We start from the raw sequence: 14546 nt of genomic DNA, 5'->3' as shown, positions 1-14546 counted from the left end.
AAAAAAAAAAAAAAAAAAAAAAAATATTGAAATGGTGTCTCATTGTGTTGCCCAGGCTGGTCTCAAACTTCTGGGCTCAAGTAATCCTTCCACTTAAGCCTCCCAAAGTGCTGGGATTACAGGTGTGAGCCATTGCAGCACCTGACCCCCATTCCCTACCTCCATCCCCGCTTTTTTTTTTTTTTTTTTTTTTTTTTTTTTTTTTTGAGATGGAATCTTGCTCTGTTGCCTAGGCTGGAGTGCAGTGGCATGATCTCGGCTCACTGCAACCTCTGCCACCCAGGTTAAAGCAATTCTCCTGCCTCAGCCTCCCAAGTATCTGGGACTACAGGTGTATGCCGCCACGCCCCGCTAATTTTTTTTTTTTGAGACGGGGTCTCGCTCTGTCGTCCAGGCTGGAGTGCAGTGGTGCGATCTCGGCTCACTGCAACCTCCACCTCCTGGATTCACGCCATTCTCCTGCCTCAGCCTCCCAAGTAGCTGGGACTACGAGCACCCGCCACCACACCCGGCTAATTTTTTGGTTTTTTTTAGTAGAGATGGGGTTTCAGCATCTTGGCCAGGCTGGTCTTGAATTCCTGACCTCGTGATCCACCCATCTTGGCCTCTCAAAGTGCTAGGATTACAGGCGTGAGCCACTGCGCCCGGCCTCCTTCTGCCTTTTTAAAAGTGTGAACAAATCTGATTTATATAGGTTTTTAAAAACTAGTTAATACATGTATTTGGAGCAAACTTGTAAAGACTGAAAAGATATAGAGTGAAAAGTAAGTCCTTGTTCCTGTATCCCTGTGCTGTGCAGCTCCCTCCCTGGAGGCAACAACTATTACCAATTTGTTGGGTATTCTTCTGGAGATATTTTACAAATAAATGTATTTTATTTACACAAATGAAAGCATAGCATACATACTTTTCTGTGCTATGCTTTTTTTTTTTCATATACGAGTTGAGTATCTCTTATCTGAAATACTTGGGACCAGAAATGTTTTGGATTTTTGTTTGTTTTTTGAAATACTCTGGGCTGGGTGTGGTGGCTCACGCCTGTAATCCCAGCACTTTGGGAAGCCAAGGCAGGTGGATCATGAGGTCAGGAGTTTGAGACCAGCCTGGCCAAGTTGGTGAAACACCGTCTCTACTAAAAATACAAAAAATTAGCCGGGCGCAGTGGCAGGCTCCTGTAATTCCAGTACTCAGGAGGCCGAGGTAGGAGAATCGCTTGAACCTGGGAGGCAGAGGTTGCAGTGAGCTGAGATCACATCACTGCACCCTAGCCTGAGTGACAGAGCAAGACTCCGTCTCAAAAAAAAAAAAAAAGAAATACTCTGAGGATGGAACCTATTTATAAACACAAGTTTCATTTGTTTCATGTATATGTTATACATATAGCTTGAGGGTAATTTTATATGATTTTTATAATAATTTATACATGAAACAAAGTTTGTGTACACTGAACCATCAGAAAGCAAAGGTGTCATTATCTCCGCTACCTGTGTAGCATCATGTTGGCACTTCAAAAAAGTTTTAGGTTTTGGATTTTGGACTTTGAGATTAGGAATGCTCAACCTATATGTTGGAGATCCTGGCAGTATCATTGCTGGAGTTGGCTGCGTATACTCCGTTGTTTGGCTGTATCATAATTTAACCAGTCCCATTTTAGGGCATGAGGTTTTTTCACATTCTTTTGCTGTTATAGTGGTGCAACAAATACACTATGTAAATTCTTGTACATACTCAAACTGAGTGTCATCTTTGTGTTTATCCCACTGATATTTATTGATAATGACAACTGTGTAGTCTTAGTTTTGTCATGCATATATACTTTTTGCTTTTTCTTAATTTGAAAAATCTCTACATTATGTCTTGTTTACTTTTTTCATGTGCCTGTGTTTTCTAATACTTTGGAAGGTTAGTGTGTGTGTGTTCTAGCTGTTAACCTTTATAACTACAATTTTATATTATCTACCTTATCTACCATATATACACAGTATTTTTTGAATCCCTGTTAAGAGCAATGATGAAATTGGCATATTTATACTTTTTTCCTTTATTTTTCAGTTATTTTTCTTAGTGTTCACCCTTAAACCTTTAAATATACTTACATTTTATTTATCTGCTTTAACTTCTATCCTTTGACCTCTGGGTATAAGAGATGAGGGTATCAGTATGCCCATTTACATGCCAGTTTGTAACATTTACCTTCTGCTTTATAGTCACAATCCCTACATTTTTTCATTTTAGTGATATAATTAAATAGATTATAGCACATTATTTGTCCTTTTGTTATAATTTGTATCTGTTGAATGGCATGAGTTCAGAAATGTTTGTCTTTCACCTTTATATTTGGCTGATAGTTGGGGCATAAATTTTGGAGTTAAGCTTTCTTTCCTTAAGAGTATTGTAGTCAGTGTTCATTCTTTTTTGTAAAAGGTTTATTTTTTGAGACAGGATCTTGCTCTATTGTCTAAGCTGGAGTGCAGTGGCGTGATCATAGCTCATTGGAGTCTTCACCTCCCAGGCTCAAGCAGGCCTCCCATCTCAGCTTCCTGAGTAGCTGGGACTACAGGCACGTGCCACCATGCCCAGCTAATTTTTGTATTTTTTTGTAGAGACAGAGTTTTGCCATGTTGCCCAGTCTGGTCTCAAACTCCTGAGTTCAAGTGATGCACCTGCTTCAGCCTCTAAAGTGCTGGGATTACAGGCGTGAGCTACCATATGCAGCCCACACTTTTCTTCTTATCATTATTTCCCAAACAATACAGTATAACAACTATTTCTATAGCATTTACATTGTATCAGGTATCATAGGTAATATAGAGATGATTTAAGGTACTCTTGAGAGGATGTGTGTAGGTCATATGCAGACACTATACCATTTTGTATGAGGGACTTTTAAGCATCTTTGGGTTTTGGTGTCTTTGGGGGTCCTAGAACCGGTGTTCCCCATGGATACCAACTGTCTGTAAGCAAAGTAGAGATTTATTTGTTTGATTATAGTGGTGGAAAATGAACGAATTTCTTTCTCTGTCCTTTACAGGAAGAAGTTCTAAAGGATTTTGAAGACTTGGCTGGAAAACTCCCATGGTCAAACCCCTTAAAAGTGTGGAAAATTAATGCCAGTTTTAAAAAGAAAAAAGCAAAGCGCAAAAAGATAAATCAGAATTTAAGTAAAGAGAAGATTAATAATGGACAAGAAGTCAAAATCAATCAGAGAAATGTTAAAAAAGAGTTTACTAGCCATGCTTTAGATTCTCATATCTTAGATTATTATGAAAATCCAGCCATCAAAGAGGAGGTGTCAACATTAGTAGGTGATGATTTGGCATCTTCCAAAGATGAGACTGATGAAAGCTCAAAAGAAGAAACTGAGCCTCAAGTGCTAAAGTTTAGAGTCACATGCAACAGAGCAGGAGAGAAACATTGCTTTACCTCAAATGAGGCTGCAAGAGATTTTGGGGGTGCTGTTCAAGATTATTTTAAGTGGAAGGCTGATATGACCAACTTTGATGTGGAGGTAGGTATAGGCTCTGACTGTGGTGATTGAAGAGTGCTGTCACAGATTTGTAGAATTTTCAGACTAACCCAGTGTTATGCACAATTAAATTGAAATAGTAGGGTGTGGTTAAGAAGAGCATAGTCTTTGGAGACAGATTTAGATCCAAATTTTGACTCCACAACTGTATAACTTTGGACTAGATAGTCTCTGAGCCTCTGTTTCAAATGGAGCCAATAATAGTATGTACCTTTAAAGTTATCCTGAAGGTTAAATAAGGTACGTTTGAAATATTTAGTGCAATACCTTGCATACACTAAGTGCTCTGTAGATGGAAGCTATCAAGGTTGAGTTTTCTGTTTTCTTTTTCTTTTTTGAGACAGAGTCTTGCTCTGTCACCCAGGCTGGAGTGCAGTGGTACGATCTCAGCCTACTGCAGCCTCTACCTTCCTGGTTCAAGTGATTCTTGTGCCCAGCCTCCCAAGTAACTGGGGCTACAGGCACATGCCACCACACCTGGTTAATTTCTGTATTTTTTAGTAGACATGGGGTTTCACCATGTTGGCTAGGCTGGTCTCGAACTCCTGTAGTGATCTGCCTGTCTTGGTCTCCCAAAGTGCTGGGATTACAGGCATGAGCCACCACACCTGGCCTGATTTCTAATAGAGTACTGTTTTACTGTATTATGTGGACTTTCATATTATAAAATTCAACCAGAATTAAAATAGTTATTTTGTTTTTGTGTGTCTTGGTTGCAGAGCTTTGCTACTGAAAAAATAAAATAAGACTGGGCGCAGTGGTTCATGCCTGTAATCCCAGCACTTTGGGAGACTGAGGCAGGTGGATCACTTGAGGTCAGGAATTCGAGACCAGCATGGCCAACATGGTGAAACCCGGTCTCTACTAAAAATACAAAAATTGACCCAGTGTGGTGGCACGCTCCTGTAATCCCAGCTACTGGGGAGGCTGAGGCAGGAGAATCACTTGAACCAGGGAGGTGGAGGTTGCAGTGAGCCGAGATCATGACACTGCACTCCAGCCTGGGTGACAAAGCAAGACTCCATCTCCAAAAAAAAGAAAAGTGCGTTTTTTAAACAAACCCTGACCTTCTCAAATCAGGACATCTTTGCTAATACTCATCCTAGAGTCAGCTCTCCTCTTTCTTAAATTCTGCCAGATTTCCAAAGCCAGGTACCTCATTTTAGTATGTTTACTTTCCTTGGTCTTAATCCTCTTTTACCTAGGTGATTGACATGTGAGCCATAGGAACTAGAGTCATTAAGACTCTGACAGCTTAAAACGTCTATAGCAGCTGATGTATTTACCAAAGAGCCAATTTCTGTTGCTTTTGGGACACTTGAATCTGGGGCAAGTCACTGATTCTAACTTTTTTGTGCATGTCAAATCAGTAGTCTAATTCCCCATTCCTTTTTTTCCTCATATACTGCATGAAAATGAATAGGTGGCTCACATCTATAATTCCAGTACTTTGGGAGGCCACGGCAGGCGGATCGCTTGAGCCCAAGAATTCGAGACCAGCCTGGGCAAAACAGGGAGACCCTGTCTCTACTAAAAATAAAATAAATTTTTAAAAAAAGAAAATGAATAGGTTAACTAGAACAGTGATGTCTAAAAGTTAGCAAGGTGATTCAGAGGACAGTTTCTGGAGCCGTGCCGCATTGGGTTAAATCCCAGAGGAGGCTGGGTGTGGTGACACATACCTGTAATCCCAGCACTTTGGGAGGTCGAGATTGGAGGATTGCTTGAGGCCAGTAGTTCAAGACCAGCCTAGGCGACATAGGGAGACCTTGTCTCTACAAAAAAAAAAAAAAAATAGCTGAGTATGATGACACATGTAGTCCCAGGTACTTGGGAGGCTGAAGTGAGAGGATTGCCTGAGCCTAGGAAGTCCAGGCCACAGTGATCTGTGATTGTGCCACTGCACTCCATCCTGGGCAACAGAGACAGACCTTGTCTCAAAAAAAAAGGGAATTCCAGAGGAGCTGTCTTTGTGCCTCAATATCCTCTTTTATAAGGGGAATAATACCTAGATTAAGGGATGTGAATATGAGATGAGGCCTTGTATGTAAATGTGTAGAATAGTGCTTTGCATTAGGAAGTGCTATGAGTGTCAGCTGTGCTTCTGCTGTGGTTAAGCTCAGGAAATCTTTCGGTGAAAGATTGGGTAACAGTTTAGTTTAGTTCACTTTTGAGACAGGGTTTCGCTGTATCACCCAGACTGGAGTACAATGGTGCAATCATGGCTCACTGAAGCCTTGACCTCCCAGGCTCAAGCTATCCTCCCACCTCAGCCTCCCGAGTAGCTGGAACTACGGGCATGTACCACCGCACTCAGTGTAATAAGACTTTTTATTTGAGACTTTACCAATTTTTAAAACTTTTTTGTTGAGATATACTTTGCATTAAGTACACAAATCTTAAGTGTACACTTCAGTAAGTTTTTACTTATATACACGATGTGTAACTAGCATCCAGATAAAGATACAAAGTATTTCCAGTACCTCAGGGGCTCCCCTTGCCCTTTCCCAGTCAAGGCAATCACTAATCTGCTATCACCAAAAATTAGTTTTGCCAATTTTTGTACTTCATATAAATGAAGTCATATAGTATATACTTTTGTCGTTCATTTTAGCATCTATTCTTTTAATTCACTATATTTATTGGCTACAACCAGATTTCACCCCAATTTTTATAACACAAACATATTTTGAAGGCTTAGAGATTTTTTAATACATATTTTTTAAATGTCTTAAAATTTTAGACAGTTCTGGGCTGTGGTGTGCTATGCTGATCAGGTGTTCGCACTAAGTTTGGCATCAATATGGTGACCTCCCAGGAGTAGGGGACCGGCCCAGGTCAGAAAAGTCTTACTACAAAGTGCAGTTTGAACAATCCTAAAACTATTTTGTCTTGTTCCACTTTACTATAGGTTCTTTTGAACATCCATGATAACGAAGTCATTGTGGGCATTGCATTGACTGAAGAGAGTCTCCACCGAAGAAATATAACACATTTTGGACCTACAACTCTTAGATCAACTCTTGCCTATGGGATGCTCAGGTAAGAAAATGAGTTTTCCGTCCAGCTTAAAGTGGCACCTTGGTTTGAATGTTCCCTTCCAAAATACTGATTTGTGTGTATGTGTGTTTGAGGTACTGTTTTGGAATGTAGTGGATAAAGAATAGAAAGGAAAGCTAATGATCTATTTCTTTCCCTTCTATCCAATATTGACTCCTTGTGATTAATAGGTTGGCTCCGTTTAATTTTTATTTTAATTTTTTTTTTTGAGAGGGCCGGAGTCCTGCCTCTGTCGCCCGGACTGGATGGAGTGGCCAGATCTCAGCTCACTGCAAGCTCCGCCTCCCGGGTTTACCCATTCTCTGTCCCTCAGCCTCCCGAGTAGCTGGGACTACAGGCGGCCCCGCATCACCTCGCCTCGGCTAAGTTTTTGTATTTTTAGTAGAGACGGGGTTTTCACCGTGTTAGCCAGATGGTCTCGATCTCCTGACCTCGTGATCCGCCCGTCTCGGCCTCCCAAAGTGGCTGGGATTACAGGCTTGAGCGCACCGCGCACCGGCTATTTCATTTTTTGAGACAAAGTCTCACTCTGTCGCCCAGTCTCACTCAGTCTCTGTGAGTTTCTTGCCCTCTCTCTTTCGTTTGGGGGTGTGTGTGTGTGTGTGTGTGTTTGTGTGTAGGAAAGTGCCCTGTGCGCCTCAAAGCGATTTCTTGCATGTCGGCCTGTCTTTGGCGAGCAGTGGCGAGATCTCGACTCACTATAACTTCTGCCTCCCCGGTTCAAGTATTTCTCCTGTCTCTGCCAAGTAGCTGGGATTACCGGCGCCTGCCACCACGCCCAGATAATTTTTGTATTTTTTAATAGAGGCAACATTTCACCATGTTGGCGAGGCTCGTCTCAAATACCTGACTTTGGGTGATCCACCCGCCTCTGCCTCCCAAAGTGCTGGGATCACAGGTGTGAGCCACTGCACCCAGTTTTCTTGATTTTAAAATGAGAGTGATAGTTTTTACCTACCTCTTGAATGCGGTTACCACATTTCTGTTTAGCAAGGATATGTGTGTTGGGAGATAGAGCAAATTTTGCTGTTTCATTTCTGTGCAGTGAAAAGATGAAAGCAGGTATTTTATTTGTGTAAAGGGTAAATGAACAGAAAGAGCCTTTACTTATATTTTTAAGCTTTATACTCATAGCAACCCAGGAATCATCCTAGAATTTTTCACTTTTCAGAGTGCAAGACCTATCTTTCCTTCTCCTTTGCCCTTCTCTCTTTTATTGGGTGCTGCTTTTCACCACTTGAAAATGTTTATTTTCTCTAAGCTTCTGTTTTCCAGATGGCAAAATGAATTTGATATGAGACTTAAAGGATTATTAGTGAGGATTACATGCTGAAGCATATGCAAAATACCTATTATATACAGTGCCTGGTATGTCCTGATAGTTTTAAGTCCAGTCATGCATCACTTAACAACAGGGATGCATTCTGAAAAATGTGTCATCGTGCAGTTTCATCATTGTGTGAACCTCATGGAGTGTACTTATACAAATAGATGGTGTAGCCAACTACACACCTGGGCTATGTGGTATCTCCTATTGCTCCTGGGCTACAAACCTGTACAGCATGTTATTGTGCTGAATATTGTAGTCAGTTGTAATGTAGTGGTAAGTGTGTATCTAAACATACAAAGGGTAGGGTAAAAATATGGTATTATAATTACTGCATTCATATATTTGGTCCACCATTGATTGGAAGATTGTTATGCAGCGCCTGACTGTATTCCTTTTGTTCCAATCTTTTATCTTCCTAACATTAATTCAATGACAGTAATAGAAAATTGGGCCCATTTGATAAAGGAAAATTTTCTAGTCTTCATTAATTTAACAAATATGCATTATCTGCTGCCAGGCATATGGTAGAAATCAGGGATAGACAGAGGGTGTTATTTTGGGTGCAAATATTAAAAACCTAAGTAAATAAGTTTAGGATAAAAAAGTGATGATTGTGCCAGGGAGGGTTTTTTGGAAAGATAAAGAGAAATCTTGGGGATTCTACAGAAAAACTGAATGTTGGTTCTCAAGAAGGGTAGGAACCACATCTTGGAAAACCGCCAGAAACGTGGGCAGCCATTTTTATCTCCCCTTAGAGCCTGTGGACTCTTGTTGCTTCTCATCTACATGCTTTCTCATCTAAATTTATGTATTTCCAATTCCAAACGACCAACCCACATTGCCTAGGCTTTTAGCTCTTTGTTCCAAATTCCTGGAAGAGAGAATCTGATTGACATTGTTTTGGTCAGTTATTCACCCTTGATCATCAGGAATGGCTTGGAGTACAGGGTGCTTACCCCCTCAAGAGGGTTGCCAAGGATTCTGTTGCCATGTGTTGAGGAGTAGGAACAAGGACATAGAGCAGGACCAGTGTTACAATAAGAACCCACTATTAACCCCAATAATCTGTCTTATGAGGGAGATAAACAGTTATTATATATGTGATAAGTCCCACACCAGCACATGAAAAGATTAGAAAAAGAGAAGGGAAGAAACCTACTGACCTGTTTCAGGGTGGGATGCTTCATGAAGAGGATAACACTTAAGCCATTAACAGTAATGCCTCTAATCTTGAATCTGTTACCTACTGGTTTTGTGTCCCTAGGCAGGTAACTTCATGTTTCCTTGCATCAGCTTACCTTTAAAATGAGAATAATGATAATTATCTAACAGGGTCATTACTGAGGATTCCGTGAGGTAATGCATAGAAAGAGCTTAAGTCCCTGCCCAGCAAATACTAAGTGTTCAAAGTAAAGCATTTTTTTTCCTTTTTTTATTACCTAGTCCCACAGAGCAATTTTTTTATATCAAGATTATTATCTTTAAATTCAAAAGGAAAGGAATACTGAATGTCTCATTGACAGTATCCTTATATTGATGCATGTTTGACTTGAGACATTTTTGAGTCTTTTTAATGTAATACAGGTTTCTATTGAAAACAACACCGTTGTCTAAAAGTATGCATGTGTGTGGTGTGTGTGTGTGTGTGTGTATGTGTGTGTACTTTAAGATGTCTGCAAACCAAATTTCATCTGAGAGTGAAATGGGATTTAGTTATATGTAATGATTTTTTTTCCCGAGTAATAGAATATACAGTCAACATATCATTACAAATTTATTATTTATTTATTTATTATCTTTTTTTTTTTTGGAGACGAAGTCTTGCTCTGTCACCCAGGCTGGATCTTACATGATCTTGGCTCACTGCAATCCCTGCCTTCTGGGTTCAAGCAAGTCTCAGCCTCCCTACTAGCTGGGATTACAGGCACCCGCCACCACACCCAGCTAATTTTGTGTATTTTTAGTGGAGACGGGTTTCGCCATGTTGGCCAGGCTGCTCTTGAATTTCTGACCTCAAGTGATCCGCCTATCTCAGCCTCCCAAAGTGCTGGGATTACAGGCGTGAGTCACCATGCCCAGCCACAAGTTGATTTTTAAAATGTGTAGATTGGTGTTCCTTCAGGCTAGTGTGATAGGTCCTCAATCTTACAGCTTCAGGAATCATCAGTATAGAAGCCTCAGCTTTTGGGTGAGTCTTCACATAGGCTGTTTTCTTTTCTCTAGGCTCTGTGATCCTCTACCTTATGATATAATAGTTGATCCGATGTGTGGAACTGGGGCAATACCAATAGAGGTAATCATATTTCTTTAGCTTTTAGATAAGAGTGATACATCCAGAATATTCAAGACTCAATGGGCAAATCAGACATAATGAAATCTCCATGGTTGGATCAGTGGACCCAAGAGTTTTAAAACAATTAACAATAGAAAAGTTGGAACTTTTTTGTAAAGAATGTAACTACTTATTTCAAAGAGGCATTTGCCACTGGACTAGATACATTGTTATCTATTCACTAGATACATTTTATCTATTCACTAGATTACAGAGGAAGCTGAGAATTACAAACTGCTGATGAGTCCTCTTTGTGTAACAGACAAACTGGTAGACTTGAATGGGAAAAGATAATTGAAGGCATAAGCATAAACTTGAGGAAGGCAATTTTCTTCTTTGTAATCCACTTAAGTTCCTAGAGAGAATAAGTATAGTTGTAAAAAGGGGAAACTTATGAACATTACTTAGATTTTTTAGGAAGTCTGACAAGCTTAATACCAAATGCTCTTAACTAGTTTTCAAAATTACCGTGATATTGAGAAGAGTTATAACAACTGTATAAAGCAAAGCAAGAAATGGAAAGGCATTTTCTAAATGGAGAATATTTCACAGTAGAGTCCCCTTGAATAATCAGTATCATCTATATGTTTTTAAACAATTTAGAAGAGGGAGCTCCCGGTAAAGTCACTGAAGTTTGTATGAAACATAGTAGTTCTTCCATATAGTATACTGAAAGCCAATTTGAATAAACTGCAGGGAGACACCGCAGATTATATGATTGGATAGAACCTGGACAGATGAGCAAGTCCAAAGCAAGCCCACAAGGGGAGAAATAATCCAAATTGTAATTAGAAAATGTTATCTGTGTTCTGGGAGTTAAAATCCAAGAGTGAAATCATAGAAGTCTACATGATGACTGTGTTCTGTGAGAGCTAGAGAACTACTGTGACTTAAAAGAGACTGCACAGTAAAAACCCAATCCTTCTTGTGACCAAGAAGGATTCTGGGAACAAAGCAGAGTGTTGTTTTCTAGTGTGAAATCATGATATGTGTATGAAATAGCAGGTAAGGTCACTGCATGTCAAAAAATACACAACAGCGCTCCGGGTGACAATAAAGGCCAAAAAAATTAAAACATGAAGTTTGAGCCGTTTCCATGTAAGAGTAGACATGCAGATGTCAATGTAGAAAAACCTAAGCTGATATGTGATCAAAATGAATAAAATTATGAAGAAATTGACAAGGTATATATAAAGATTTGTTCACCAAAATATAAAATACTTGATCTAGAATACTTTTTTTTTTAATTTAGAAGTGTTACACTGTAAAACCCAATTCTTTTCAATGCTGAAAATCCAAGTAAGTTTAGGAGGAAAAAAAAAAAGAATATTTGGGAATCAGAATCACTGAGAGGCTTCCTCAAACTCTAGGTCCCCTCTACATCCCCACCCACCCAAACCTCTGGGATACTTCAACTTCCCTTTTGTTTGAAGTCATCGTAGGATTGTATACAGGAGTATTCATCATCCTCAAGTGTCTAGGCAAAAGAAAAACTTCTGAAGCACTGTACTCATGGATGAGAAGTATGTTACTGTTCACAAAGGAACACAAAGGTGTTTGCTACTCACCCCTAAGCAGAGGCAGACCTTTCCCAGCTTTCATGTCAGAAACCTTCTGTTAATCTGCATAGAACATTGTTCAGGCCTAGGGTCACATGTCACCTCATTCCACAAATGATATGTGACAACTTGGTATTTATGTACTGCTGACAGGTTTTTCATTTAAAATTACAAAATCCTTCCAGTGATATGGTGGTTACCATTCAAAAGCCTATCATACAAAGGAAATTGCATTTTATTATTATTATATTTTGACCTGGGGTCTTGCTCTGTCAACCAGGCTGGAGTGCAGTGGTGTGATCTCAGCTCCCTGCAACCTCTGCGTCCCTGGCTTAAGCCATCCTCCCACCTCAGCCTCTCAAGTAGCTGAGACTCAGGTGCATACCACCACGCCCAGCTGATTTTTGTGTTTTTTGTAGAGATGGGGTTTCACCATGTTCCCAGGCTGGTCTCAAACTCCTGGGCTCAAGAAATCCTCCTGCCTCCGCTTCCCAAAGTGCTGGGATTTCAGGTGTGAACCACCATGCCCGGCTGGAAATAGCATTTTATTTTGCAATTCTCAAATATATCAGATTATGTAAACTCCCACAACCACAAAAGAGTATAGGTTTGATCGGTTTAATTTGGTTAATATTTTCTTTCTTTTTTTTTTTTTTTTTTTTAGACAGAGTCTCATTCTGTCACCCAGGCTGGAGTGCAGTGGCTGGATCTCAGCTCACTGCAAGCTCCGCCTCCCAGGTTTACGTCATTCTCCTGCCTCAGCCTCCCGAGTAGCTGGGACTACAGGCGCCCGCCACCTCGCCCGGCTAGATTTTGTATTTTTTAGTAGAGACGGGGTTTCACCGTGTTAGCCAGGATGGTCTCGATCTCCTGACCTCGTGATCCACCCGTCTCGGCCTCCCAAAGTGCTGGGATTACAGGCTTGAGCCACCGCGCCCGGCCTGGTTAATATTTTCAAACCGCATTTACTTAGAATTTATTTAGTGTGCCAGACGCTGCTGGATAAGGAACTGAAGAAAATACTAGACCTGACCTCAGAGAGCTCCCAGGTTAGTTGGGAAGCGCAAAGGGGAAGAAATAATTAACAGTGGAACAAGTGCAGTGGCAGAGGTACGTACATACAAAGTGCTTTTGGGAGCGGCACATGAGACTGCTTGGAGAGTTAAGGTTCATGTCGAAAGGGCATGAGTTTTGAGCTGGGTCTTACGAGATGGGTAGTGGTTCAGCAAGCAGAGAAAGCATAAGAGGGCGTTTTCAGCCAGGGAAATAGCACAGTTGACAACATGCAATGTTTTGCCACTCTAGAAAAGCACTGGATTCTCTTTGTTTGTTGACAATTTAAATAATCACATTTTGCAGTTTGCTACTTTTGTTTTAACATATACTCTTATCTTTTAGGGGGCTACTGAATGGACTGACTGTTTCCATATTGCTGGTGATAATAATCCACTGGCTGTGAATAGAGCAGCAAATAACATTGCATCTTTATTGACCAAGAGCCAAATTAAAGAAGGGTAAACATTTAAAAGATTTCTTAGCATCTTTTAGAGTTAGAGAATCATTTTTTATATTGACTTTATGAATTAAAACTCCCAGTGCATTGTGACATCATTGTAACCAAAATGAATATACTATGAGACTCCATTTACATTTTTAAAGTTTATTGAAAATAATTATATTTTAAAACATTATTTTAGCTATAATTTCCCCACCATATGCACTTTTTCATTTCTGTCTTATTCATGTCTTTTCCCCCACATACTGGAAGAATATAGATTCATTTTAATTTCACAAAATTTTAAACACGTATAGGCTTCTTTTTTGCTTTGGGGACAGGGTCTCATTTTGTCACTCAGGCTGGAGTGCAGTGGCATGATCATGGCTCACTGTAGCCTCAACCTACTGGGCTCAAATAGTCCTCCAGCCTCAGCCTCCCTAGTAGCTAGGAATACAGGCATGTGCCACCATACCCAGCTAATTTTTTAAATTCTTCATAGAGATGGGGGTCTTGCTGTTTTGTCCAGGCTGGTGTAGAACTCCTGACCTCAAGAGATCCTCCTGCTTCAGCCTTCCAAAATGCTGGGGTTAGAGACACGAGTCATCACACCTGGACCATAGTCTTTTAAAGTCACGACATAAATTCCATGCTGCAGTTTATATAGCCTCTCCTCTGTTTTATTACTAAGTCATTGGTTATATATTTCATTGTCTCTCTGATCTAATTTTTTAGGACAGTGCTTTTCAAACATTAATGTACATGTGAATCACCTGGGAGTACTGTTAACACAGATTTTGATTCAGTAGTTTGGGATGGGATCTAAGAGTCTGCATTTTCCAGGAAACTCTGGGACAATGCTGATGCTGCTGGTCTATGGATCAACATTCAATCCTTTTACATATATTAAGACTAGTTGGAAGGTTTCCATTTTCTTAAATACTAATTTGTTTTATTGTGATGAATTAATTTTGAATGGTTCTTTCATGTTTATTATTTTTTTTATGAGCCTAGTATATGGCCAGTCTTTTTTTTTTTTTTTGAGACGGAGTCTCGCTCTGTAGCCCAGGCTGGAGTGCAGTGGCACGATCTCTGCTCACTGCAAGCTCCACCTCCCGGGTTCACGCCATTCTCCTGCCTGAGCCTCCGAGTAGCTGGGACTACAGGCGCCTGCCACCACGCCCGGCTAATTTTTTGTATTTTTAGCAGAGACGGGGTTTCACCATGTTAGCCAGGATGGTCTC

The 14546-nt window shown here is 40.3% G+C and overlaps 1 protein-coding gene across 3 annotated transcripts in view; it reads left to right on the top strand.

Moving 5' to 3' along the window:
* THUMPD3 (THUMP domain 3 tRNA guanosine methyltransferase) overlaps positions 1 to 14546 on the top strand; it is a 24874-nt gene that overhangs the window by 5617 nt on the left and 4711 nt on the right. For all 3 annotated transcript variants that reach the window (XM_017874154.1, XM_017874156.1, XM_017874155.1), the window contains 4 exons: positions 3032 to 3508; positions 6438 to 6568; positions 10140 to 10209; positions 13206 to 13321. In XM_017874154.1, coding sequence (XP_017729643.1) covers positions 3032 to 3508; positions 6438 to 6568; positions 10140 to 10209; positions 13206 to 13321 — 794 coding nt within the window. The remainder of the gene's footprint in view (positions 1 to 3031; positions 3509 to 6437; positions 6569 to 10139; positions 10210 to 13205; positions 13322 to 14546) is intronic.

The sequence above is a fragment of the Rhinopithecus bieti genome, unplaced genomic scaffold (assembly GCF_001698545.2).
Source record: "Rhinopithecus bieti isolate Rb0 unplaced genomic scaffold, ASM169854v2 scaffold_7049, whole genome shotgun sequence".
NCBI classification, from domain to species: Eukaryota; Metazoa; Chordata; class Mammalia; order Primates; family Cercopithecidae; genus Rhinopithecus; species Rhinopithecus bieti.
The sequence above is the reverse complement of the archived record's forward strand: the minus strand, read 5'-3'. Positions and strand labels throughout refer to the sequence as shown.